The sequence below is a fragment of the Passer domesticus genome, chromosome 7, assembly GCF_036417665.1.
Source record: "Passer domesticus isolate bPasDom1 chromosome 7, bPasDom1.hap1, whole genome shotgun sequence".
NCBI classification, from domain to species: domain Eukaryota; kingdom Metazoa; phylum Chordata; class Aves; order Passeriformes; family Passeridae; genus Passer; species Passer domesticus.
The window spans coordinates 54,140,882-54,168,344 of record NC_087480.1 but is presented as its reverse complement, the minus strand read 5'-3'; the positions used below and the strand labels follow the sequence as shown (position 1 = coordinate 54,168,344).

The 27,463-nt window shown below is 41.7% G+C and overlaps 1 protein-coding gene across 3 annotated transcripts; it reads left to right on the top strand.

Moving 5' to 3' along the window:
• The first annotated feature begins 4,506 nt into the window (after positions 1-4,506).
• MKNK1 (MAPK interacting serine/threonine kinase 1) lies at positions 4,507-27,009 on the top strand. 3 transcript variants are annotated; one of them, XM_064428777.1, is made up of 14 exons: positions 4,507-4,617; positions 5,463-5,593; positions 8,039-8,134; positions 11,517-11,615; positions 12,295-12,392; positions 13,804-13,883; positions 15,293-15,366; positions 18,190-18,294; positions 21,260-21,315; positions 21,873-21,968; positions 22,737-22,931; positions 23,460-23,624; positions 24,220-24,260; positions 25,178-27,009. In XM_064428777.1, exons 4-14 carry the CDS (start codon positions 11,519-11,521, stop codon positions 25,404-25,406), a joined length of 1,236 nt encoding a protein of 411 aa, XP_064284847.1. In that variant the 5' UTR covers positions 4,507-4,617; positions 5,463-5,593; positions 8,039-8,134; positions 11,517-11,518; the 3' UTR covers positions 25,407-27,009. The 3 variants fall into 3 exon arrangements, with proteins under 3 accessions (XP_064284847.1, XP_064284844.1, XP_064284845.1); XM_064428774.1 differs by having other exon boundaries at positions 24,217-24,260; XM_064428775.1 differs by lacking the exon at positions 4,507-4,617 and adding an exon at positions 4,709-4,937 and having other exon boundaries at positions 24,217-24,260.
• Positions 27,010-27,463: the final 454 nt, after the last annotated feature.

Below are 27,463 nucleotides of genomic sequence, written 5' to 3'. Positions count from 1 at the left end.
CACAGACACTTTTATATTACACTATCTTGTAACAAGCCCATAGCAATAGGAGGATTAAAGAAGCTCCTTCTCCTGCACAAGCACAAGAAAGAAGACTCTGAAAGCCTCCCTCTTCAGTGCTGATCACTTGTACAGCAGCACCTCTCCCATCTCAGGAGCCCACTTGGGTAGGATGAAGTTATCAGCCCTCACTTATCAAATGGACTTTCTGGACTGTTGGTCATCCCTGGCCCCAAGGCTTCTATCTATGTACAAATACCACCTAAACCTCTGGACAGCTCAGAGATGTGGCATGTACAGTGTCATGGGATAAAACTGCAGCATCCAAGAAAATTGGCCAAAGAGGTTGTTACTCATCTGGGTAATATTCCAAGGAGCCCAAGGACATGAGACAGCTTAGCCCTGCTCATTCTAATAGGAATATATCATCAAAACACCACTTGTAATATCACTGGATCTCAACCCTTTTGTCCAGAGAGGAACTGTTGAGGATGAAATGCAGTTTGGACTGGTAGAAGACCCTGCTGCTGCTGGGAAGCTGTTGGGAGTAGATGGGACACAGTAACAGCTTCTAACCAGCTTGTACAGTGGGCACAAGCAATTTGCTGCTTGAGTACAAAAGGTTTGATTTGTTGCTCTCCAGAAGGCCACATGTTTTCCAGGTCTCATGTTACTCTCCATTAAACAGAGTCAGTTCAGGATCTCTGTCCCAGAGGGCAGTGGGGTGGCACCGTGTGAAGCTGTGAGTACTCCTCATGGATTTGGCCACAGGAAAAGCAGGTTTCAGCCTGGCATTCACATCCACATGGAAATTTTTAGTGCCCATTTTGAGAATTTTACCTTGTCCCCTGATGTGAAGAGCTTTGCCAGATGAAACACTGGAACCTGGTCTCTAGGGGTAGAGCTGTCCCACGCTACTGATACACTACATGTGAATCATAAGGTTTCCTGCAAGGAACGATGCTTTCCCTCTTTTTTTTTTCTGGTGTATGTTAGGGGGTGGAGGTGAAGAAGGGACATTCACAAAAAAGGAATGACCCAGAAGCTTGATCCTGGCAAATGTGATTGCATAAGCCTCTCTGGGTTTAACTGCCTAAATTTTCAGAGAAACTGAGCCTGTTCATATTCCTTGAACAGCAGAGGGAACAGTACATTCTGTGTGTCCTGAAAATCAGAATAGATTGCAGGTGCTTAAATATAGATTCAGGTGCTTTGCTGTGGGCAGATAAGAGCAGAATAATTCTAGTCAAGGCTTGAAATAATTTCAGCAGTAAAACATAGGCCAGAGTACTGTGATCCATTTGTAAAACTGCTAAATCAAAAGTAGCTTTGGTAATTAATTCTTATTTTGCCTAACAGCCAACACAGATGGCTTCTTCTCCTCTATGCTGCATATGCTGCATGGGTAAAAAGCAGCCATGCACTTGAAAAGCTATTAAAAAATAAAAGGAAAAGTCACGTGGAGGAACGACTTATTGTAGTTAATAAGTTAATTATACCATTTGAGGAGGAGCTTTCTTCTTCACTTTACATGAGACTTACCCCTAAAATATTAGCATAAACATTTCCCAGAAATACCATGCCTATTCTATTAAAAACAACAAAATGAAAGCCAAAACACTTTTTATTTTTTATTTTCCCTTCCTGCTTTATAACAGACTAGATTGAAACAAGATTTGCCCTCTGGTTAAGTGTGTTGTGCAGCTGAGTTATCTTTCAAAGAACAAAAGGGACAGAAAAACAAAAACTCAAGTATATACACCTTGTTTTGAGAACAGACATCTGCTCCCACAGTCAGAAGATGCTGTTTTGTGTAAGAGCCCTTTAACCCAGCAGAAAAAGGTGGAACGAGAAGCAATGAATGGGAATTAAAAAACACAATTCATTCAATTTGAAAATACTCTACAAAAGTTTGACATTGCATCCCCTGAATTGATACAGTTCTAGATGTTGAGAGTCTGTATGTGGTTGCTTGGATTTGAGCTACTCCCACAGTCTTACCACAGTCTAGCCTTTACTTCTATTCAAGTGGAGATTAACATGAGAAGTTGTACAGACTTGAGTCTTGACCTGTACAAGGATAAAAGCTTTTGAGGTGTTGTGGAAATAGGTGGGCAGCTAGTGGAGAGCAAAGACCACTAATCCCTTCCCTGAGGGGAGAGAGGGAAACAGGAGCATCCTCAGCCTGGATGGGCAACCAGAGATTCCTGTGGGGAACAGCTGCTGGGGCTGGCTTTGCTGTGCAGAAATATTCCCGGGCTTGCACGTTCTCAGACATCAGATACTGCACCAACTTGCACGAGTGCATCCCTCAGAAAACAGGCTTCAATGCTTCTGTGTTTATACTGCCAGCTTGGAGGCAAGAACAAAGCATGCTTTCATCCTGGGAGAGGATCCACAGAGGAGCCACTGATGGCCACTAACCCCATCCCACCCTGGGACCTGTGGGCTTCGGCTGTCTGAGGCACTGCTCTGCTTCTCAGCTGTGTCCTTGGAACCCAGGGGAGGAACTGGCAGCTCTGTCACACTGTGCTGCATCTTCCTGGCCCCTTGGCAGAGAAGGCAGCAGGAGTAGGTAACACATACCTGAACTTGCCTTGGATTTGCTGAGCTTGTGGCTCTGAGAGTTGAGGATAAAAAGCTCTATATCCAGAAACTGTGCAGCTCTGGGATGCTCATGGGTTAAAGCTGCAATTCATTAACTAACCTGAATTTTGTGTTTCAGCCTGAGCCATCTCAACAACAGCAAACACTACTGGAATTGAACAACTTTGGGTGAAAACCACTGTAATCAACAAGTTACTAACCCCCAGTGTGGCAGCAGAGTTGAAAGGTTTGGGCCAGTATAGCTAAAAGTTGTTCTCACTTTGTGGCACCTTGAAGATGATTCCTGGTGCTCTGTAGGTGTAAAGGGCTATTTCCCTTTGCCATCCATTTTCCTACAGGATTTTCTGCAATTTGGCAATTTCCATCTCCCAGGTGAAATGGAGTAACACCGTGTGAAAATTCCCAGATATTCACAAGTGCAAACTCAAATGAGCTAGAACACCTATACATTATTTCCAAAGTCCTGATAACTTGATAACTTGCAATTTACTTTGATTTTTTTTCCAGGCATGCTCAGGTTCTGCTTCAAAGTTTCCCATTATTGCTTTGATATCTGCAGTCTCTAGGCATCAACACCTCCCAATTCCCAGCAAAACTGGCATCTCCGTGGATGTTTGAAATCCTTATGGAAACAATACTATATCACAAATAAGTGATAGTGAGTAGTGTCTCACAGGAGTTCATCTACACTTTTTTCTTTTTAACACAAACTCTAAATTACCAAGTTTACATATTTTCATTTGTTCTACTAAAATGAGAGCTGAAATGTCACCCAAACTGTGAATAACCTTATAAAATGCCAATCTGAGTTAACATGGAAATGAGCTATTTCTTGTCACCCTCTCCACAAATGAATCCACCTTCTTTCTCAGCCTTACAGTGGGAAACAGCACTGACAGCTGTCTCTTCCTGAGCCTTTTTAACACCTGTAAAGTAAATCAGAACCTTTCTTTGTAAGACTGAAAGACTGTGCTCATCTGTGAACTCCAAAGTAAGGTTTCTGCTATTATTTTTTCTCTTGGAGCTATTGTACAAGGCAGGTGCCTTGTGTCTCTGCTGAGAAGAAAACCTGATTGTTTTTCCAATCAAATATATTTTCTGGCAATAAAACCAACCTAAAAAGGGATAAAAGTGACAGATTAAAAGCCTAATTCAATCGTAGTTGTTAAAAATATTTTTTTAAAGTATTGGAGTGGCATGTTTGTCTTTCCTTCACTGCTGTTACACTGCAGTCTCTCTTCTGTAGCTGTATTGGACACAAAGGGAACATATGTTTCACTGGTAATATAAAAAGAGATCAGTTGGGGAGAGGTAAGGAATTAGCTGGAGAAAAATAGGCTGCATCTAAATTATTCAAGGAAGAGTAGAAAAAATGCAGAAGGACTTTGATTATCCCGAAGGGGATGGGAGCCAGTGAGGGTGGGATACAGAGCTGGTGATGAGGAGCTTTTCAGCACCTCCTTCTCGGAGTCCTTTGGACTCTGTCCAACTGCAGGCTTTCCATGCTGTGCCTCCCTAGCTTTATCCAAGCTCTTGGTTGTTGTGTTACTTTTCCTTTCCGTCCTTAGTCTGTCCTGCCTGAAGGTGCTTAAGGCAGGACGGTGAGGTGTTTAAGGAAAGACGGTGAGGTGTTTAAGGAAAGACGGTGAGGTGTTTAAGGAAAGAGGGGAGGCGGCACCCGCTGGACACAGCGGTGTTCGCCCATAGACCGGCCTCGAGGATCTTCGGTTCTCCGGCCGAAGCAATTCTCTGATATGGGGGGGAAGGAGAGGACGGCAAGCAGCCAGCCAGCCCGGGCAGCAGGGCCAGCTCTCCGCTGTGCCCCGTTGATGTTCCATTCCCCGCTGTTCCCTTCCCCGCTCCGTCCCCTCAGAGGGGCGCGTCCCCGCTCCCGTGAGGGGGCGCGCAGGGGGCGGCGCCGCGCGCAGGCGCGCTCCCGCCGCTGCTCCGGGCTCCGGGCGGGGGCGGGCGGTGCCGCCCGCCGAGGAGGGACCCGCGGCCGCCATGGAGGTGAGGGCGGGGGGCTGCGGTCATGGCCCTTCCCGGCCCGGCCAGCTGAGGGGAGGCGAGGGAGGGGAGGCCCCAGGGGCTCGGTCCGTGCCCGCAGCAGCTCCTGCGGCTCGCCCGGCTGAGCGCTCGGGCGCGGGAGCGGCGGCAGCCCCGGCTGCTCGGGGCGGCTGGAGGGTGGCTCAGCCCTCCGGCCGGCAGCTTTGGCTCTGGGGCCCTCCCCAGGGAATGCGGGAGTTTCCTCCTGGCTGGAGCTGGAAGTCTGTTCCCCGAAGGTTTAAAGTGATGGGTTTCGTACCCAGTGCGTTTTTCAATAAAGAGTGGTAAGTGTGTACTCTCCTACGGCAGCTGCTTTCTGTTGAGGACATTGCTGGAGTGGAAAACAGGCAAAGGCGAGCGAACCAACTTCTGGTGTGATCGCGGGACATCTTCTCGTGCCTGTGTTTTTCCTCTGGCGTAAAACGAGAGCTGTGAACCCCGAGGAACACTGAAAATCTGCCTAATATGTACTTTGTGGCGTTAGTTCGAGCAGGGTGACCTTCTGAGGCGAGAGAAGCAGCGGGACAGCCCTGGGTGACAGCTCGGGTGCTGGCATCAGCAGGACTCGTGATAGCCAAAAACCAGCCCATTCCCTGACACCGCTGGCACTTGTCTGTGAAGTGTCAGATTTGTTGGGAAATAAGCCACTGACTTTTTTTATTTTTTTCCATTTACAAGCCGACCTCTTCTAAAAGCTTCTGTCGTACAATGTTATGACTCACAACTGGGCTTGGGAAGATTGTTGTATGTTCTGATAACTTCTAAGAACTGTTGTTTGCCTTTTTTAAATTTTTTTTTTCCCTAAACAGAGCTCCTCTTCATGCCTCCCAGGTGCTGGATGGAAGCAAGGCAAAACACTCCTGCAGAGCTGAAACACTCCTGCAGAGCTGAACCTCTTTCACTTCAGTTCTAAAGGTGTTTTGTATTGGCAGCCTTCCAGGTAAAGTGGAGTGCCTTGTGAATTTGAAACTTTCTTGGTTCTTTAAAGGTCTTTTTCAACCAAAATGCTTCTGTGACATTATTTCATGGTACCAGTACTCTGTAATGCTTTCAAAAAAAGTATTTACTGCTGTGAAGAATGTCCTCTCTCCTAGTACCTTCCTGGTAACAAATGTTAGAACACTGGTACAAATCTTATGTGACATCAAATGTGACAATGCAATGGAGTTTAATGACTTAATTTTAGAGTTGAAAGCACAGAGAGGGGAAAATAAAGAAAAAATCAGTCTTGCTTCAAGGTTTAGAAAAACATTAAGTTAGATTAGCTTCTCCAAACAAGGCTGCTTGCTGGTGTAGGTGTATGTTGTGTAGCTTTTTTTTTCCAGTGACAAATGTGATTATCTAATTGATCATTTGTAGGGTGTGGAGCAAGAGCAGGAAATGTTTATCTTGTATCTGTATGAAAAGAAAAGTTGTCTTTGAAGAAGTTTTTCTCTTTGGTTTACACTAACAAGGGAGCTGGGGGGGATTAGAGGAACTTCTTGGTGATGCAGAGAGTCTTCTGAGAGTTGTTCTTGCCATTTGATGCAGAAGAGAGTAAACAGCTTGCTGTTTAGTAAGGGGCCCTCAGAGCCTACTTACATTGGATATCTCCTTAATTTAAAAGTGCTCGAGGGGTTGGAGAACCTTTAAGGAGTTGAGTCAACACACTACTGCTAGGAGTTTTCTCATTTAGAATGTGTGTGATGGAGTTTAAAGTAACTTTGCTGCTGAGTTCTTACTGCCCTGTGATGGCAAGTCTTAAACATGAGCTGTCTGCCACTGGTCAGTAGCAGTAAATATTCTGTTTGCCTGTTCTGCTGGCTGTGGAAGGACAGAGGAGGTTCTTCGGTGCAATAACCAGTGTGTGTGCCAACAGAGCTCACCATTCACAGTTATTTGTTAGCCCTGTTAGATCCTCCCATCCGTGTGGCTGCCTTGGAGACACGTTGTCCTTGAACAAGAAATTAAAAAGATTACAGTGTTTTTAAGCCATGCTCAGTCTAAGATGTTCTCCTTAGCTGTTCCGTCTTATCTGGATCAGGACACTTGTCTTGTTTGCCTTTGTCTTTCCAGTGGGGATGATAAGAGTTCTTTTGCTGGCATTCTGAATGATAACTAATGCTTTTAAAGAGATGCAGGTGTGCCTGGGGAAACACAGGCTGGTTTCAGCAAGTCTCATGTTTACAGTATGTGTGTCAGAATATGCTGTTCCTCCAACATGAGAGGGAAAGGAGACTGTGTGCTCTCCTCTCCATCAAGGCTCTCCCTGCTTCCCCAGCAGGAATCCTGGTGAAGTAAGAAATTGGGATGGGAGGAATCTGTCTGAAATAACGTGATATGCTGTCCTGAAAGTCTGGTCCACCCGTTGCTGGAGGGTTTGACTGGGAACCTTTGAAAACCCCTCTTAGTTTGCAAGGGAAGTGTTAGCTGAAAGTTTGCTCTGCAAATTGCTCTAGCAGGAGATGATGTGGCACTGATCTTCTGGAAATGTGACAGAGGGAATGTCAGGGGGAAGCACGGACAGAAGGAGAAAGGTTGCTGTAACCTTTTCCCCAGTATGAAGGGTTTCAGGCAGGTGGTGTCAGCTGTGGCACTGTGGGTTGTTACAGTAATGCTGTGATAAGGCTGGATCAATAATTTTTGTCAGACTTGCTCTTTCATGAAATTGGATTGCTTGGACTTCCTGTGAACTTTCGGGTGTTCATTTGGAAATGTTAATGCTCTTGTATATTATTGAGAAGATGATGGAATGTTTTTAAGTTCCTCTCCCTTCATGGATAACTCAGATTAAATGAAACTAAAAGTTGTGCTGTAGGTGGAATGAGAAGGTGATTCTGACAGCCAAGAATGAATTGTGGAAAACCAGTGCAAAAATCAAGAGTGTTTACTTCTTACAATTTAAAATTAATATACTTAATACAGAACGAGTATAAAATAATCTGATTTGACACAGGACTATTGTACATAGTTGCACATTCTTCCTCTTCAAATTGTATCTCTTGATGTGTAACATTATGAACACAATTAATCACTATGTAGCTGCTTTATAAAGGCAGCTTGGGTTGTTCTGAGCTTCCTGCAACTCCATGGTTTTTGCAGAATCAGCACCTGCTGAGTGTGTCCAGTTTCATTATGAACCACATCTGCAGGAATCCATGTGGATGGAGGAGGAAGGGGCCAGGAACAGTGTGAGACACTGAGCTGGGAGGAAAACTGGACTGAAGTCTGTTTTCATTTTGTTCCAGTGAAATTGTAGGGGTGTGCTTTTGCTGTGTGTTCACGTGAAGCCCAGCACAACAGGTCCTTGCAACGTCTTTAGGCTCTGGGCACTACCTAAAAGTGTAGAAAAACAAAAAACATTTTCATGATTTCTGAGTGGTAATGTGATTGTGTTTCTTTTCAGCTCCAGAACAAGCTTGGCTCAAGCAGGACCCAGTTTTGGAGCAGCTGGTGTACCTGGGCTCTGCTTTCTTCCACTGAGTTCAAAAGCACAAACAAGGTATTTTGTTCATAGTAGAAAAAGGCACCTCTTCTGTGTTCTCCAAGTGCTTCCTGTTACACACATGTGCTTGTTTTCCAAATATACTCTTCCTTCCTTTGGGAAGCAGATTAAAATGAAAGGGGAGTTAGGTCTGGGTAGGGGATTTTGGCATGTTCATATATGGTGTGTTAGGAAGCAAGATGAAAGATGACTTAAGGTCTGAATGAAGTGAAACTTGTGGTAATTGTTCCCTTTCTTCTCTTGGCTTTATTTGCAAGTTTTCTTTACAGCAAAAGAGAAAGGCTGTAACTACCTTCCCACACAGGCTCTGAGTAGTATGTGTGTTAAATACTGCTGTATTTTACCATGTATTTTACATGGCTGTAAAATGTCTTAAGTGCACTTTGCTACTGCCCTGAAGATTTTCAGCTGAGATTTTAAACTGTTGAGGCAAACTTAGCTGGATGTGATTGGTGTGAAGTGCTCCTGCCTAGAGCCTCAGTGTGGAATCATTTAACTTTTTGGAGATAGGTTTGCTGTACAAATATGGCCATGTTTTTATTTAGGCCTTCAATAACAATGTACAGGTGATTTTTTCTGCTGTATTATGTTGCATCAGTGAATTGTTACCTCTGACTAAGCTCTTGTAGTATCTGCAGCTAGTAAGGTAGGGGAAAAAACACTGAGTTATGATGATGGTAATAAAATTCAGGGCTTCAACAAAACTGCAGCTAAGACAGAAACTTGCTCTCATTTTACTAACAGTGTGGATTTTACTGGTAACATTACCCTGTGGGTAATAATCCTGACCTGACAGGTGAAGGACAGATCAGAATTTGAAGACCCTCACCTTGGACCTGATGTGTCCACAGGCCATTTCCCTGCAGAGCATCCATCCAGTCCCTGAGCTCTGCCTGGCAGGGTGAGCTGCCTCAGAGCCCACAGTGTGCCTGTCACCAGAAGCACTCCTGCAGTTTGCAGAACATCTCAGCATGGCTTGGATGGCTGAGGCACACTGTCCTTCTGTGTCTTCAGAAGCTTTTTTGGTTGTACAGTTGCAGGAAAAAAAATCATTTCTTTGAAAGCTTGAAAAATCTCTAAAGTGTTTGGCTGGACTAAAGGCATTTTCTTGTAGTACCAGCTGTTATTAAGTATATAATTATTATAATTCATTATAATAAATGAGTAATGGGAGTGAAGCTGTGATGTCTTTAAAGGATGAGCTGTGTTGACAGAAGTGAGCTTCACAATGATGTGAAATAGCAGACCAGAGCAGTAATAAGAATCTAATACAGCTAAAGTTTCATGCTTTAGTGTGATGGCAAATTTAGTCAAGACTATAGGCTAAAAATCTCAACTTTTCAGCAATTTGGTTTCTGTATACATAACTAGTGAACTTCCTGTTTTCAGGGAAGCAATTCTCTGTAATTTAGGAATAGAGTCAGACTAAAGGGAATTGAAATAATGTAGTGAGTTAATAAACAGCTGACTGTAAATATCAGAGCCAGCTGGTAGGGTGCAGGAGCTGGTTGTGAATCTGTCAGTTGTGCTGAGTGACAGGATTCATATTCTGGAGTTTTTGCTGATTTCTAGTCAAAGCTAGTATTTTAGTCAAAGCTAGTATTTTTAGATTTTTAGTCAAAGCTAGATTTTTAGTTTCAAGCTCTGAAGTTGTGATATTTAAAATGGAATAGAATCTGTCTAGCTCTGGCTTGTAGAAGGTGAGGTCATTAAAGTTTCTTGTTTGGTACCTTGTGGAAATTGAGCAGCCCTATCTCTGAGCAGCTTCACGTGTGCCATTTTAGTCCCAGTTCTGAATAACTCCTGATGCAGGTAGAATTGAAAAAGAGGAGAGCTGGAAATTGTTGCCAAAGGTTCACCTTCTTTTTGTGTTAAAATTTGAAGCTCTGTGTGTGTCAGTTTGAGTTAAAAGGAAGGCGTTTCTTCAGAAACTGGTAAAATGTGCTTTATATTACTGTATTTAAGAAGTCACATAGAACATCCATCGTGATGATTTCTGAACACATTCTGCCTAAGACTTGAAAATGAGGATTTACTCTTGTTTTGAGGCTTTGAGTGATGTATGTTTAAGTGTTTCACTAAGTTGTTAAGGAGAAAGGACTTTCAAAATAACACCTATCCTGAATTTTCAGACATGTGGGTTCTAAGTGACACTCACAGTAGCTATTGCTGACAGATAAGAACAAGAAAAATGTAATGAAGCAAAGAAAAAGTACTTCATGTATTGATAGATTGTTGTGGAATATTTTCTGCCTTGGACCTTCTCCCATGTTTTGAGTACTTAAGAAACAGTGAAAGGCAGAAAAACTGCTCATCACATCTCTGTCAAAAGAGAATTGACAGAAGTTTTTGGGACTTGCTCTTTCATTACCAGCCTTCTCATAATTACACTATTTCTATTGATTTAGCTTTTTCTGTAGTACAAGATGACTAAAAGTGAATTTACTCAGAATTCTCATGGCTGTAAAATGTCTTAAGTGCACTTTGCTACTGCCTTGAAGATTTTCAGCTGAGATTTTAAACTGTTGAGGCAAACTTAGCTGGATGTGATGGTGTGAAGTGGTCTTGCCTAGAACCTCAGTGTGGAATCATTTAACTTTTTGGAGATAGGTTAGCTGTACAAATATGGCCATGTTTTTATTTAGGCCTTCAATAACAATGTGCAGGTGGTTTTTTCTGCTGTATTATGTTGCATCAGTGAATTGTTACCTCTGACTAAGCTCTTGTAGTATCTGCAGCTAGTAAGGTAGGGGAAAAATATAAATGCCATAAACACTTCTTGCTTTGGAGCATAAATTACCCACTGATCTGTGGTTTAGAAAGGTACATTATGGTTCTGTGAGAAATGGTTTTCATTATGGCCTTTTGGCAGCATCAACTAACCTAGATTGCTCCTGTGATATCTTAACTCCTGTGGTTGCTTTGTTTCACTGAGTGATTTGAAACTTCCCCACACCTTCTTGCTGTTTTGGAGGCTCATTTCCTTGAGCTGATTTGAAAAAAAAAATCTTTGTAAAAGAGCAGAATAGCTCAGAGGAGTGCCCTTGTGAGGGCTGCAAGTGCTGTTTGGTATCAGGGCACGTGTTCTCGTGTGGGTTATTTCTGTGCTTTGCCTTACTCTGCTGTGAGATAAGGATTCAGTATAGATGCATTATTGCTCCCTCCTGTTTCTACATTTATTTATCAACCCCCTGAACTATTAATTGGAACCTGAATTGCCTTTTTAGATTTTCTCTGATATTTGGAAAAGAGGTGGCAGCCTGTGATGAAGAAAAGCAGAGAAACTTTTGGATAAAAAAGAACATAAACCCACAAGAGCATGTGCATTTTCTTCTGAAGTAATTGATTGTTAAAGTCATCTCTCTGTTCTGCCACACAGAGATGGTCAGCAGCCAGCCTGTCCCCATAGCAGACAGTGGGAAAAGGAAAAAGAAGAAAAGAACCAGAGCCACAGATCAGGTCCCTGGGAAGTTTGAAGGTTGGTGACAATTTAAGAGCTTTTAATTGTTACAGTCTGCTTTGCCTCTGCTGTTTTTCTGTTTTCCTAGCTAAACATGGCATTTTTTTAGTAGGAACAGTGCTGATGTAAAAATGTTTTTATTGAATAAATGTGTGTACAAATACTATGAAGTTTTGTAAGTAAAATATAGTTCAGTGAGAAAACTGAGCAGTATAAAACTTCTTAGTGGGCAAGTAGCAATGGAAGGTACATTTCAAATAAAAATGGTAGTAGCATTCTAGGTTTAAATTTTCAAGTTTGTTATACTTAAAACACCATGTCTGCAAGGAGATTGTGTATGGTAGGCATTTTCTGATCAAAGAATTGTCTTCCACCTGAAAAAAGGTTTCTGAGTTTTACATGAAGACAGGTACAGTGACTGAGATTCTAGAGGTTACACATTTGTTCACACTAGAAATGTTTTATATCTCAGCAATTTTGATGCTGTAATAAAGTTTACTTCTTCATTTTTCTGGAACTTGAAAGAGGGAGGTAAAAAGGAAGTGTAGTTAAGACTGGCATGTCTGCTTTAATACTGCATAAATGTGAGGGATGCTTGTCAGATAAAGAGCTTGTCTTGGTGTTATTCATTAAAATAACTTTCGCTTTCAAAATTCACTCTGATGGATGTGTCCTTTCTTCTGGATTTCTTTGGCAGACTTGTACAAGCTGACTGCTGAGCTGCTTGGTGAGGGAGCATATGCTAAAGTTCAGGGTGCTGTCAGTCTCCAAACTGGGAAAGAATATGCAGTCAAAGTAAGTAGGGAGTAAAAGCAGCATCACTTCTGTCTGTGATGTGTCTTCTCCCTCTGAGTATCTCAGGGAAAACCTGCAATAGAGTGGGTAATAGCAAATCCTTCTAGGAAATTTTTGATGCTTGAAATGAGCTTGTTTTATAACTTGAGAAAAACCTGTCATCTTAAGTGTTGTGCCTCCAGAGTGAACTGGTGTATCAGCTGCAGATAGAAATCACAAACAGTAAATCACTGTGACTGGATCTCAGGGCAAGCTTTCCTCTCATGCCCTGCTTTAGTTTAGTCTACCTTTGTCTCCTCTTATGAAAGAAGAGGCTGAGTCATTATAGAACATGGCCTTCCAAATAGTGCCAGCTTTTGGGTGCTGTTCAGAGAGCATCAGGTGCTGCCAATGGTTCATGTCAAGCTGTCTTTATTTTTTGATAGAGGCCAATCTTCTTTTTGTAATATCACTGAAAAGCCCATTTACAAATTTGTTGTTATCCCGAGTCTCTCATTTAATTGCAAACACAAAAACAGCAATAGGGAAGCTTTGTGTTTGATTCTGTTCAAAAACAGGCACAAAATTTCAAGCCCCTTAAAAATGTAGTTCTATAGATGCTGGAATTTTTTTCTGTACTTTGTAAAATTGTTGAAGTTTAAAGGTTGAAATAAACAAAGCTCTGCATTAGGAATTTGGCGTGATCACATGCAGAGACCTGTGTAGTTCTGGTGAATGCTTGCCTGTTCTGCACTAGAGAGCTCAGCCTGCAGAAATAAGAAAGCAGTCCTGGATACAAATGGTGGTGATGTCTTGGTAATGTCATGAGCTTTCAGTTTATGCAGCAAATTATTCAGGTTCAGCTTCTTGTCCTCCTTTCAGCCTGAGGATGGTGTGAAGGAAAGTGACTTCTGATGGCTCTGAAATTGAATGTATGTTTTCTTTCTTTCTATTATTGGGTCTCCATAAAGTTTACACTATGAACTTTAATTTTGTGTTGAATTTGGTACTTGTTGCTTAAATGCCTCTAATGACAAATCTGTTCTTTTTGACTGTTCAGTGTGTTATGGGAATCAAATCTATTCTCGGTAGAACTCAAGAGGATATCCTGTTCTGCTCATTGCAAAGTTAAAATGATGCAAGAAAAAGCTTGTGGTAACTGGTCACTGGCTGTGTAACATGTGGGCTTAGTTCCTTTCTTCTCTTCCTGCCCTAATTTCTCTTGTCCTCTGAATGCCTTCTAGAGCTCTGCTGACACTGCTCTGTAAACAAATCCCAGATGAGAAATTGAACAAACAAACAAAGGTGGAGTGTTTTTCTCCAGTGGGCATGCCCTAGTTCAAACCTCGCAACAGTTACCTAATTCCAGACCTGTATGCATGGATCCTGCAATAATTTTTCAAATATGAGTTCTTAAAATTCTTTTTCACAGATCATTGAAAAAAATGCTGGGCATAGTCGGAGTCGGGTTTTTCGTGAGATAGAAACTCTGTACCAGTGTCAGGGTAACAAGTAAGTATGGTCTTGTCTTTGTTTATTTAAAGTGTTTTGATTATTTGTTTTCAAATTTTTGTGTGTGACAAGTTAGAAGCTTTGCAGTAGTCTCCTCAAAACCACTTTGAAATCCAGATTTGACTTATTCAGATTAAGAATTTCCTCTTCTTTACCTGTGAAATTTAGGGGAACTATTTACAGATTAATAGTTACATGACTCAATTAGCAGCCAGGTCAATGTAGCTTGATTGTGCTTCAGTAATGCATGGCTTTTGTCCAGATGAGAAATTAACATTTTGACACTCTCCCCTGTGATTTCACCATCAGCAAAAGCTGACATGATACCAGCTGCTGTGGAAAGGAAATCTTACCATTCCTTTCCCTTTCCTCCTTGTGTCAGCCTTCCTGCTTTTGCACTGGAACTCTTAGATCAGCAAAAAGTTCTCATTTGGTTGGGTGCTGACTTCATGCAGCCAGAGGATGAGGCAACTGTAAAGCTGCTACTCATGACTGAAGAGGAAGAAAAGCTGTGCAGGCACTGGCAGCATGCTCTGGGCGTTTTGTCATGGATTTGAGGCAGTTCTGAAGCTACTTTTAGATGTCTCTGTTAATCTAGAATGTATATAATGTACAACAGATGGTATATATATTACAATTGTGCAACTTATATTGGATTTTTCAAACAAATACTTAATATAACATACAGGAATAATTTTGAAACCAACTTGTTTACCAAACTCATGGGCTTTTTTTGTGCTGTAGAGGAGTAGACCATGTCTTTCTTCTTTTGTGTGGTTGAGAGTAAATGGTCATCCAGTGCACAAGTGATGAAAAACTCACATGACCACATGCAGAATTTTCAGGATTGGGTGTACCATTAAATGTAAAAAATTTTGACTTACACGTTTGACATTCTCAAAGCAACCTGGGGTATTTGTGCTGCAGAGAATTTACATGAGCTAAACAGGAGTTGTCTAAAAATGGCAACTAAGGAGCTGGATTTCATATCTTGTTGACAGATGCCTGTCTCCTTTGAGCCCTCTGTGTTCTGCTTTGTGATTTCCAGAGAGGAAGAATGCCAGTTTAATTATTTTTTCTTTATTTCTGCCTTCAGCACAAATGCAGTGTTTTAAATTATTAAAAACAACCTACTACCAGTTATCTTCCTGTCAATTGAGCAGTAGCAGAGCTCTCACAGTCTCATCTGAGTGTGATGTTTGGCTTGTTTCCCGTGCTTAAATTTCAGTGGGAGTTGGAAATGTGGTTTCAATGCCACAGGCAACCAAAGCAACTTGTTTAACTAGACCTTGTGTTTTTGGTTACTTCTGGCACTTCCTGGTTATCCATGCTGAAACTCTTCATTGCTGTGTGTACATGCCATGCTTGTTTCTTTTATTCCCTTCTTTTTTTTGTTTCTTTTTTTAAAGGAACATTTTGGAGTTGATAGAATTTTTTGAAGATGACACAAGGTACTACCTGGTCTTTGAGAAGCTGCGAGGAGGTACTGTGCAGAAACTGTGCCTTTGCTCATTGAATCATTTTGGCTGCTATTTGCCTCTGTTTTGAAGTAGTAATTGAAGAGCTATTTTAAATGCTTGAGAATTTAGTGCAGCATCTGTGTACTCTGGCAGAGTTTTCCCTTGATGTAGGATTGTCTTCATTGCCTGGAACTCATGGAATCTGTTATGAAAATCATCTTGCCTGTGCCTGGGGCTGCTGTTATGGAGACCCAGTTGTGCCTGTGGGTGTTTGAGAGCCCATCAAGTGAGCCTGAGTGGTCACTGGGCTCCAGCACTTCCCACTCACCTGGGGAATGAGAAAGTCCATCAAGTGCTTGCTGCAGCTTTCTCACATTTGTCTGCATGGAGTATAATTACAGTACATGCTAATTGCATGGCTGTGCAAAACCAGGAGTTAGTGTGGCCAGCCCTTCAAAGGAAAAGTGAGCATCTGGACTGTCCTGCTGCCCAGAGAACGTCATTTATTGTCTCTGGTCAACAAGGCTTCCAGGAGAAAACTGTATGTGCAAGAAATAAAAATTCTTTCTGCATAGATGCAGAACTATTTTTGAAGGAGAGGGATGTGTATATTTCTTGAGTAAAAGCTTTTGTTTAACTTTTCTGAAAATTATGCATACTTTTATTGTATTTTCCCATAACACTTTTCGTAATGCACAGATGTCTCTGACAAATTAGCTGTAATAGGGCCTGATTGAGATGAATCTGCATTTGTGGTTTTTTTTCATCTCCACATTCTTCCATTAGTTAACTCTCTCCTTTGTGAGTCTGTGGTTGTCAGTGTACCTGCATGGCTGCTGAGAGGATAATAGTGCTACTCCCCTCTTAGCTACTGATTTTACAGGCTCAGCTAGGGATGAGGCTAGTTTTCTCTTTAAAAAAATAGGTATTTAAAGGGTTAGGTATGTGGTTTGAGCACAAAGAATGGGAATTAGGGTCAGATCTGATGCACTGCAGATTCTGATGTGAGTGGCAAGGCTGGCAAGAATGAGAACATTAATCTTCAATGCAAGTCTTACTTCAGTAACTCCACTCTCAGAGGCTGCTCTTACTTACAGTGTTGGAGCATAATTTGGGCTTTCCATTTTCAACTTTGCCTTCCAGTAGCTGTGGTAATTGAAGGAGCTCTGCTCCTGTTTTATCTGTTTTCAGATCACTGTGGTGTCCAGAGTCCCTTTAGTATCCTTGTCTGAGAGCATTTTATAATTGAGCTGATTAGATTGAACTGGCATGATTTAAGAGTTTTTTCCTCTCTTTTTTTCCCCTCTGAAATGCATTTTGAGAGGTGCTGTATGATGCTTTCTCTCTGAGTACTGGAGAGGTAGGAACAACTAGTGCCCTGCTATTGTTTCTTCATGAGAATTCTCTACGTTGGCTGAATATAAAGTCAGTAAAGTGTGTTTTTATTGATATTGATATAATTCTTATCTGAGAGAGTTTGAACATCAGCTCTATTCAGAAAGGTAATTTCAGATAAACCTGCTGAGTGAAATGAGCACTTCAGTTGGCTCAGTATTGTTTCCTGCAAAGTGTGGGGTCTTTTCCACAGGGCTGGAAACATTGAAGAACTTCTACTGCTTCTAAAGGTGCAAAGAAAAACTACACCAGGAAACCCCTTTGAACTCTGTGCACTCAAGAAATCTGTAGCAAACTCGGCGGTGTTGGTTTTGGCAAGGGAAAATGTCTGTGTTTGAAATCTGATAGCCTGGTCCAAAGTGGCCTTCCTCCACCCAGCTGACCCAGCTTGGCTGTGCATATCTGAGCATATCTCTCTTCTTTTTGAATGCCCTCTTTGCTCTCTGAATGCTCACTGTGAAAGAGTGGCAGTGATGGTACTAGAATAGGAATTACCCTATAGGAGATTTCCTTCCACATTTAGAACTAAAGAAGAAAAGTGAAATCACCTGAGATACAAAATGTTGAGTGTACTGGGGCTAATAACAAATGGTACTTACTTCTTGAATTTCTTTGCCTGGTTGCTTTTACAAATACACCTCTCTGAATATGAAAATAGAAGGCAATAGTAAGGCTCCTTAGGGAGCTGGGATCTCTGTGGACTACATGATTTTTTAAAAGACATTTCTAATCTTTTGAGAGGCTTGATTGAATTCACTTTAAGAAAAGGAGGAATCAAACCTCCCTTTATTCTTTGTTAAAGGGATACCAGTGAGGCTCTGCCTGCAAGCTGCCAGTCCTTCAATATGTTTTAATTTAGAGGTATTTTATATCCCTGGGCAAATTTTGCCTTAAGTCACTGCAGAAGCCTTGCCTTGATGCCTGTGGGGAGTTTGATGTGTATTTAAAGGTCAAATATCTTTTTACTTTGATGGTGTTGAGGCACAAAACATGTATCTGTGACTTTCAGTGCAGGGTTTCAGTGGTGACAGGGAAAATGAGGAGAGTTTGAGTATGACTACCCATGACCTGGGGTAGGTTGGTTTTTGCTGAAGTGTTTATGGATCTCCTTAGCTGATATTTGAGTTTTACTGGTACTATTGGCAAATGTCTACTGTGCCAGTGTGTAGAAAACAGGCTAGTCATGTCCTGGGGCAGTAAAAAGTGATTGCCTTTCATGCTGTGCTTAAACTAGACAGCTGCACTGTTGGAAAATTATGTTCTAGCACACTTAAGTGATGAAGCTGCTCAGTTGTGCCTTTTCTTCTTAGTCATTCCCCTCTTTGCTCCACAGAAGTTGCCTGCTGTGAAAGGCTGCTATAAAGTATGAAAATGAGATTATGGATTCATGATGCTTGGAACTAGTTCAGCACTCATACTGAGGTTTTCCCTTTCACCTGTTACCCTGACAGGTTCAATCCTGGCCCATATACAAAAGAGGAAGCACTTCAATGAACGAGAAGCAAGCAAAGTGGTGAGAGACATTGCCTCTGCTCTGGACTTTCTTCATACAAAAGGTGAGAGAGGGTTGCCTCCATTTTTACTAGTTAATACTGTACACTCATTTATCTCTAAGTAGCCAGCTTTTGCTAGTGTTCCCATTTACAGCAATGCCAGATGACTTAAGCTATTTTCCTCTATGATGCTTTTTTCATACTGTAGTATTTTCAGTAATTGGGAGTGTTAAGATGGTACAGGCTTTCCAAGAAGAAAACTTGAATCAGCATCCAGAGAGAATTACATTAGGGTTGACTCTATTTGTTCCTGTTACACAAGCCACCATATAAAGGTTACTTGAAAGGAATCTAATAAAATTTTAATTTCCTCGTCTTTCAGGTCAACAGAAGTAATTACTTCTTTGTAATTACTCAGAATTTCTGCTGCTCACAAGACCTGTTGGTTTGCAGTAGCTTCTGGCCCCCCACATTTAGACTCTCACTGTTAAATTGAGAGACCTAAGTGAACCATAGTCTTTATTTGAAGGTGTCCTCAATTCCTTTGGAATTTGCTTAGATTTAAAGCAGTTATGTTTATAGAGATTTTTTTTTTACATTAGTGTCTTTCTGCTGCTATTTTGATTTGGGAATACTTTGGTTTAAATTCAAAAATTTCTGTGCATTATGGTCATCCCAGAGTATATTTTTGGGCTGAATATGATGGATGCTTAAGAAGTTTTTCCTATGTTGTGATTATCGAGCCTTGCAGCTTCAGTTACTGTTACAGTGACTAGCTCTGAATAGGATGGCATGTAATTGAAGACTGTTTATAGGTTATTTATTTTGATACATTTTTTCTTTCCTTTTTGCCATTCTGATTAGCCTGGTAGATCTCAGCAGATTTGCTTTTGCTGCCTAAATTGCTTAGTACTGGCCCTGGATCAATAAATGTTTAGTAGTAGTCTGTACTTTCAAGTCACAGAACTGTTTATATGCTGAGTTGGAATCACAGCACTGGTACCTCAACAAATTGAACCCATTAAAAAGAAAATTGTATCAATGCTTGGAGTAAAAGGGGTAAACCTGATGAATGTGGATCTTGTCACATACTGTGACTGTTGCAAAATGTTAATTTGAATGTGAAACCAAACTTAGTTTGGATCAAGAGTTTTTGTAATCTTCACAGCCTATGTGATAATTCAACATTAAACCTTCAGAGAATATGCTTCTTGAATATCAGTGTTTAGAAGATTTTGACTTTGAGATGTGGGACATATAAGAAGCAGGGAGCTTAGGCTGAATATGTGGGAAAATATTTTTTGGTGTGCAGGGCTACAGTGGATTTCTTAACAGCTGCAAGTCCAGGTACTCCACTCAAGAGGTTTAACATCAACTGAGCTAATACCTTTCTGTAGTTCTCTCTCAGCTTTTAGTTTTAATTCCCCTTTTCCCAAACAAGAGGAGGGTGATTGATTGAAATAGCTGTAGAGCAGCACTCTGCTTTCTTGTTGTTTGCTGTGAGCTGGGACAGCAGGGATATAGCTTGCAGAATCAGCTACATCCCCTTTTCATTTTATTGTTCTCTTTATGGTTCTTCCGTGTGACATTAAAATAATTAGTAAGTAGGGTACAGAACACTAAAGTAAACAGGAAATTAAAGCAGTTTTATTGCACAGCTTAATGGTGAAGTCCTATAGCTAAATGCTTTTAAAAAAATTTGAATGAGGACAACTAATTCTTTTGACAGGAGTAGTTTAAAACTCAGCTGGATGATAATCCTGCCTTACACCCACTTGGGATGTGTGTGCTTTATTGCTAATAATCTACTGGAGAGGTGTTTAAAGGCAGTTGTTTTCTCAGTGCTCTGTGCAACTGCAAAATCAAATGTTACATAATCAGACATTTGAATTCACACAATCACACAAAGGCACTGTTGGCTTTCCTATTGTGGGCCAAGCCAGCCCCTGGGAGTTTGGTCAGCCTTGTTGTAAATGTCAGCACAGGCCACCTCAGTGGGTTCATTGTGCCATCTTTTGTGCCAAAGCCATGTGCACTGTGTCACTATGAACACTGATTCCTTTGGATTGGGGCTCTGCTGTTATATTTTAAGCCACATCTTGTGGAGTGTGCTGAAGAAATTACATTAAGAGCTCCCTTGCCTAGAGTTTGGGGGAATTTTCCTTCTTGTACTCTGAAGTAATAGAAGGTGTTCTTGGAGTGTAAGTTTCTAAATCAGGACTAGACTGCAGTTAAATTACAGACAAGTTGCTAATTTGATTTGATTTTTTTTTGCCTCTCATTTTCTACCTTCCATTTGAGTTTAATCATATTAAACAAAGAACTTCCAGAAATTGTGGTTTTAAGCATTTGAAGAATTTCTTTGACAACAGAGGACCACCTTGCATGTGGATTACACAGATAACTTTGTGCTTCCCTGTTAGGTTTGCCTGTTCTGATAGGAGTCAAATGAAAAAGCCCTTTGGTTGTTTTCCTTTAGCTTTTCTTCTGCATCTGTAACTGAAACTTTAATTTTTCATTTGCTTCAGGAATGAGTGTAATACCTGAAAGGGATATTTTCATCTGGGAGTTGGGGGATTTTTTGCAGGGGAGAGGGCCTCAAGTACTGTTTGTGCTGGTAGGAGTTCAGCAAGCCAGTTGATCCATCTGGAAAGAACAACTTCACGTAAAAGGCATAAAAATAATTTCATTAAGCTGTGTAAAGAATTAAACTTTCCTACACGTCAGTCATCTCAACAAGCTGGTTTTAAGGAACATAATTAATTTGGGCTAACAAAATGTTCTGATGTTAGGTTCTTACTTGCTTGACAGACTCTCTTACAGTTAAGGATGATAAAGGTATAGCAGGATGCAACAGTGACATTTAACAGTTGCACTTTACAATTAAATTATTATATTTAAGAGGGGCAGGCGTGTGTAGCAGGCTCAGACCTAGAATATTTCCCAGGCAACCTTCTAATAAAGAGAAGCCATGAGAAATAAAACAGCAGAGTATCCTTTCTAATGACCATTTGTACTCTCTGTTTAGGTATTGCTCACAGGGACCTGAAGCCTGAAAACATCCTGTGTGAATCTCCAGAAAAGGTGCTGCTCTGGTCTCTTAACTTTCCAAACTGAATTTTTTAAACTTTGTTCCCAAAAGCAGTCCTTGTGTTTTTTCTCTTCTTGAAAACTTTTGAACCCATTAGTGAACTTCAACTAAATTTAACAGAACTGAAGCTTAGAAGGGACTAAATTCTTCTTTGAGCTGTGAAAATGTGAACATCTGGCTAAGAGACAAAAAGCCAGCTGGCCTTGTAGAGGGACAGCAGTGACACCCTGGTGCCTCATCTGTTCTGAGCCAGTACCCAGATAGACAAGCAGCATTTAGAGGCCAGCTGGTCACGTTATATGACCAGTTTTCAAAGTGCCCTGATGTGTAGTGGCACTTGCCTAACCAAATAAAAGAATAATGCTGCAGGATGAGGTGTAGGTGGTGTGGGTGCAGCTGGGGCAGGTGAATGCCAGGAGTAGAAGGTGGCTATAAGGGACTGGGTGTCACTAGGGATTTGTGTTCTGTCCTGGGGTTTTCTACTTCACATATATACATGTTCATAAATTTTGCATTAATCCAAGTCTTCCTGACGTCTTATATTTTTTAGATATCACCAGTAAAAATATGTGACTTTGATCTTGGCAGCGGGGTGAAGCTGAACAGTGCGTGTACTCCGATAACTACCCCCGAGTTAACAACGCCGGTGAGAGCCCTGTTGTGGCTTTGTGCTTGCTTTGCTCTACTATAAACCAATTTTTATTATCTCCAGAGGAGACCTTCCAAAGAGCTTACTGCCACTACACCCAGTGCTGGGCAGTTCATTTCAAGCAAGTGCACGTGTGTTAAATGCTGTCTTGCTTTTCCAGTCACAGAACAAATACACAAAAGCACAGGAGCTCAGTGCTAATTCTCCTGTTGGCCAGCGTGTGACACATTGGTACTGCTTATCTCTTACACAATCAAATGGGGAAACTTTTTGTGCCCATTTTTGTGTGCTTGTGGACAGACTTTGAACCTTAGTTTTGTGTTCATTTCCCCATGTTTTGGTTCTGTAGCCAAGCCAATGAGCTAAGGAGAATGCAAGCTCTGTAATCAGTGTGTAGCTTTATAATACACATTAGTTTGAAAAGCTACAGTCCTGTGCTTTTGCCGGTTAATGTGAAAGAAAAATCTGACAGTGTTGCAGAAGTCTTACAGAAATCTATTCCTCTGATACACTTGTCTGATAACTAATGGATAAGATTTAAAAACCTGAAAGGTATAAATTAATATTTTGACCTTGGATTAAAGGTTCACAGCCATGTAGAGCAGCTTGTGGTGCTGCTAAAGAACTGTAGGAACTTCAGTATTCACTGATGCCTAATTTCTGCTTTTCCACCAAGCCACTTGGTGTAGAGTGGAAAATGATAAACCTTGTTCTTGTTTTGATGTGACTCTCCCTTTGAAAACTTGATGGAATTTGGTTTCTTAGTGTGGCTCTGCAGAATACATGGCACCTGAAGTGGTGGAAGTCTTCATGGAGGAGGCCACGTTCTATGACAAGAGGTGTGACCTGTGGAGCCTGGGGGTGATTCTGTACATCATGCTCAGTGGTTACCCCCCTTTCGTGGGCAACTGTGGCACGGACTGTGGCTGGGACAGAGGAGAAGTCTGCAGGGTTTGCCAGGTCAGTGTGCATGTCCTGGGTGTGTGGGGACACTCCCCTGGGCTTTGGGTGTAGAACTTGCTGCAGTGTCAGCAGTGGAGAGCTGTGCCTGATGCTGGCAGGTAGCTGGGAGGATGAGCTGTCACTGAGAAGTGAGGGTGGCAGTATACAAACTGAGTGATACCAGTTTCTAAAGTAAGGTTGGGCAGCTGCCTCTCCTTCCTCCTGCTGTGAGATCTCAGAGCTTCTCCTCACCCTCTTCCTCACTCTGGAAAAATGGTTGCCATGCAGGGTCTGAATTTATTTTCTAAAAATGGAGTATATTAGCTGCCCTCTTAGGGGTGGGGGGAAGTGTTTTCAGCAGACAGTGTGTTGTGTCCAACTTAGGGCTGCACTGATCCACTCTGTGGAGCTGCCTGTCACTCTCCATTGACTGGACGGTTTCAGTTGTTGCCCTCCACATTAGGTGGATAAAAGTGAGTGGGAAGTCTCACCTGAGAAACCTTCTGGTTGCAGTGTATTTCAATTGAATAATTTTTCCTTTACCAGAACAAGCTTTTTGAGAGCATTCAGGAAGGCAAATATGAATTTCCTGACAAGGACTGGTCACATATTTCCTCTGAGGCCAAAGATCTCATCTCAAAGCTTCTGGTTTGTGATGCCAAAGAACGACTTAGTGCTGCTCAAGTTTTGCAACATTCATGGGTTCAAGGAGTATGTATCCCCCTTTATATAAAGAGTTATTCTTCTTCCAGAGTGACAAATAAGCTGTTCCCTGTCTCTGAACTTTTTATGTGAGTCCTTGTGTGTTTCACTGCTTGTATCTTGATTAATTAAATGATACACAGTGGCTTTATTTTTTCTGCGTGGTAAATATTTGGATGAATATGTCAGCCTTTAAATGTTTGTTTTGTTTTGTTTAATTATTGCTTTGTGCATCTTAAATGGCTTTCTTGTGAATAGCAAGTACTGCAGTACACAAATTATTGTGCTAATACAGTAATGCAGAATGCTGGTAAATATGGTTATAAAAGAACAGCAGTGTCCTCTTATGTTTCAGTTCTCTGTTCAGGAAAGAAGGAATAGACCCTCTGGAGAGCTTCCAAAGCTGTAGTCTTTTACCTGCAAGCTGTGAAATCTTCTTGTGAGGGGAGACAGATTATGAAATATGCTTTGCTCACAGTGAATTAGTTTATTTGCAATATCTGTAAAGATTTGGGGGAGTCACTTGTTTTTTGTCACTCTTGGGAAAGCTTGGTTCCCAGCTGCTAATATGTAACTAACTTCTCTTCAATGCTTCTTCTAGCAGGCTCCTGAAAGGGGATTGCCCACCCCTCAAGTTCTTCAAAGGTAGGGTTTGTTTTCTAAACATCTGTAAACTGGGCCAAAAATAATTCCTGAAAGAATGGGTGGGAGAAAGGAGTTGACAAATTAGGAGGTAACATCCGTTGGTGAGAATGGAGCTTCATAAATGTGCCACACTAATTTTGTTAAGAACATCAGAAATATTAAAGCTCTGAATTTTCTTTATGATCTAATCTTGCTTGTTTGTGGGAAATGCATTAGAGGGAATTCCTGCAGTGCAGTGTTCATCTCAGACAGGAAATAATGATGGTTTTGTCAGCTTGCTGCCCAGGAGGGGCAGAAAAAAACATAAAGGCGTGTGTTACCCAAAGAGACTGCTTTCTGATGGGTGAATAATCATCATAAACACAGACTTGCATCTGAATTTCCTTGTAGTTGGTGGCACTCACAATATCCATTTACTGTGAGCAGGACAAGCCTCATTGGAGGTGATTTGATGGGAGATTCTGTATGCCATAGAGCCTGAGTCACACATCTGTTTCTGTGTCTGCTGCTGGTGATTTCACGTGGTTCTCCCATCAGAAAAGCATTTCCTTAAGCCACAGGTGCAGTCAGAGTGGGACTGCAGTTCTCTGGAGAAGGACAGCAGAATGGCCCCATATGGCCATCCTTTGAGAGCAGATAGAAATTAAGGATGACATCTGAGTTGGCTTCCTGAGCTTATAATCAGAAGTCCTTGGCAGAAGGAGGAGTAGAACTGTGGCTGTTTCCAAAGTGCTTTTGTCATGCATTGCTGGTCCTCTGAGTGAGGATAAATGCAAATATTTACTGGTCATTTTGCCTGCTGTCTCAATGATTTGGTAGAAGAAATAAACACGCCTGAAAATAGATATTCTGCTTTGGGGGCAAGTGGGTGAAGTGCCTGTGCTGAAACTGCTTCCTCCTTTTCTTGCCCTGGCCAGGAACAGCAGCACCAAGGACCTGACGCTGTTTGCTGCCGAGGCCATCGCCCTGAACCGGCAGCTGTCCCAGCACGAGAGCGAGCTGAGCGCCGAGCAGGAGAGCGCCGCGCACGCCGTGTGCTCCATGAGGCTGTCCCCTCCCTCCAAATCCCGCCTGGCCCGCCGCAGGGCCATGGCACACGCCACCAAAACCAGCGACTTCCAGCCAGTTCCCCACAAAGCCTTCTGAAGTTCTTCGCTGCTGTGTTGGGGGCAGGAGGAGTCTGTGTTCTTATTTGGGTTTGCAGCGCTGGTGAAAGCTGCTCTGCTTCCGACACTTTGATTAGGAGCTTGCTCTTGTGATGTGACTTGTAACTTAAAGGGGACAGCTTTTATGGGAATGTTTTTTGCCTGTCAGATTTAGTGCATTAAGATAATTCAACTTTTTTTTTTTTAACTGCAGAAGATGAGTTTGCTGCTGTATTATTATCTGAGGTGATAAATCACTAAGTTTTCCTCATTTTCTTCTTAAAAGAGCACAGATTTAAATGCAAACTTGAATACATCAGGAAAAGCCCACACTTTGCCAGGCAGAGCATCAAGCCTCTCCCTGCTGGTGGCTGCTCTCCTTGGTGGCACATTTTGAAGGTGCTGCAGTTATTGCCAGCAGTAGGGATTGCTCTCAGCCAGCAGTGCCCTCCTCTCTTTCTGTAGACTCAGGAATGAAGGTGATGACTGGGAGGATCTCTGTCTCCATTGCATTCATTGGGCTGATATGGAATGAGATGGTACTGTAAAGGTGCTCCTATTTCTAGAGATGGAGAGAGCTCTGCAGCTTTTTTATCTTGTTGATAATTTGTGTGTCAGCATGTGGAGTGAAAACTGGGAGGGGTGGGGTTTTTGTCTGAGATATCTTTGCCCTTAACTCTAATGTAGTCCATACCATCTGTTTTTTAATTTTCTGGAGTTTAATGTCCATTATGTCCCCTTGGAACAGTTACATTTTTAAATCTGATAACTGCAGTGTAACAGACTGTTTATGTAACAGTTTATATTTACTGTTAGGCTTTTTAATACTAATGTGGGGTTTTACTATACCAATGTTATCCTCAGCTAAACCTTCCTTTCTGTAAAATTGTATTTCTCCATGACCTTTTGTGTGTCCTGCCTGGACTTCCTAATGTGAACAGACAGACATCAGTGAATTTTGGTGTGTGAATAATTTAGAAATGCCACAAGCAGAGTACAGCTGTACAAAAATGGTGCTGCAGCCACAGAATTCTGTCTCCTGTAGTAAACTCAGGCTGTGTCTGTCTAGATTTTGGTTTCAGTTTCAATACTGTGGTGCAACAGAGCCAAGAATAATTTGGAAGGGTTTTGGCTGAAAAGCTGAAGATTTTAAGTGACCAAAGGGAGGTCCATGAAGAAGGACACAGATGTTGAGCACTTTGTGAAACATAAGCTGTGAAAATTGGGCCATTGAGATGCCCATGATGCACCTTAACTTGTCAGCCCTTTTTGAAACCTTTTTCCAGGGCTTTGTGTGCAGGGGGGAAGGAGGAGGTGCCAGCACAAAACCCTCCCAAGCAGACTGAGAAGGAATGAAGTAGCAGATGCAACAAGCACTTGGAAGTTGAAAGGTCAAAGCTGAATGTCTTTGCATGGCCTATTCAGAGTGGTTTTACATTATCAGTAATATCAGTGCATATAGCTATTTTTATAAAACATGCTGTATTTTGTGACTAATATTAAAGTTGCTATTTAAAATTTTTTATACATCGTGCCAGCTGATGAATGATGAAATGTATTTTGCTTTTTTAAATTAAAATGCCCTAAGTTATGTATTTAACACATTTGGCGGTTCTTTGTGGTTTTTTTCCCCTCTTTATTTTTGGTGACACAGAAAAGAGAATTACTTCTTTGTGTGACACTGGATTTAAGACAGCTGAAGTCTCTGAGGACTAGGCATACCTCCCTCTTCTATTGATTTATTTTATTTATCAGTCTGTGGTCTCAGATTTCTTTTTGGGAACTGAGAAAAGCACCCCAAGCAGGGAAGAGGTGTTAACTTAAGCCAATTGTTCTGCTCTCGTGTGTAGTCTAGTTCTGGGTGCCTCTTGCAGAGTCATTTTTCAGTTTCTTTGGAGGTCTGTGACTCTTGGGTGGGAAAGGCTGGGATGCAGCACTCTCAGTGCTCTGTGCAGCTCATGCCCTGAGTGACATCTGAGCAGAGCAGGAATCCCAAACCAGGTGCCAGGCCCTTTGTTTGTACTTGCCTTTCTTTTGAAGGAAATGCTTTTAGTTGAA

Bases quoted from the DNA above. Each gene is read 5' to 3' on its own strand.
- MKNK1 (XM_064428774.1), top strand. From the start codon at position 11,519: ATGGTCAGCAGCCAGCCTGTCCCCATAGCAGACAGTGGGAAAAGGAAA. The intron at 11,616-12,294 runs GTTGGTGACAAT...TTTCTTTGGCAG, and splicing joins GGTCCCTGGGAAGTTTGAAG to ACTTGTACAAGCTGACTGCT. The intron at 22,932-23,459 runs GTCAGTGTGCAT...TTCCTTTACCAG, and splicing joins AAGTCTGCAGGGTTTGCCAG to AACAAGCTTTTTGAGAGCAT.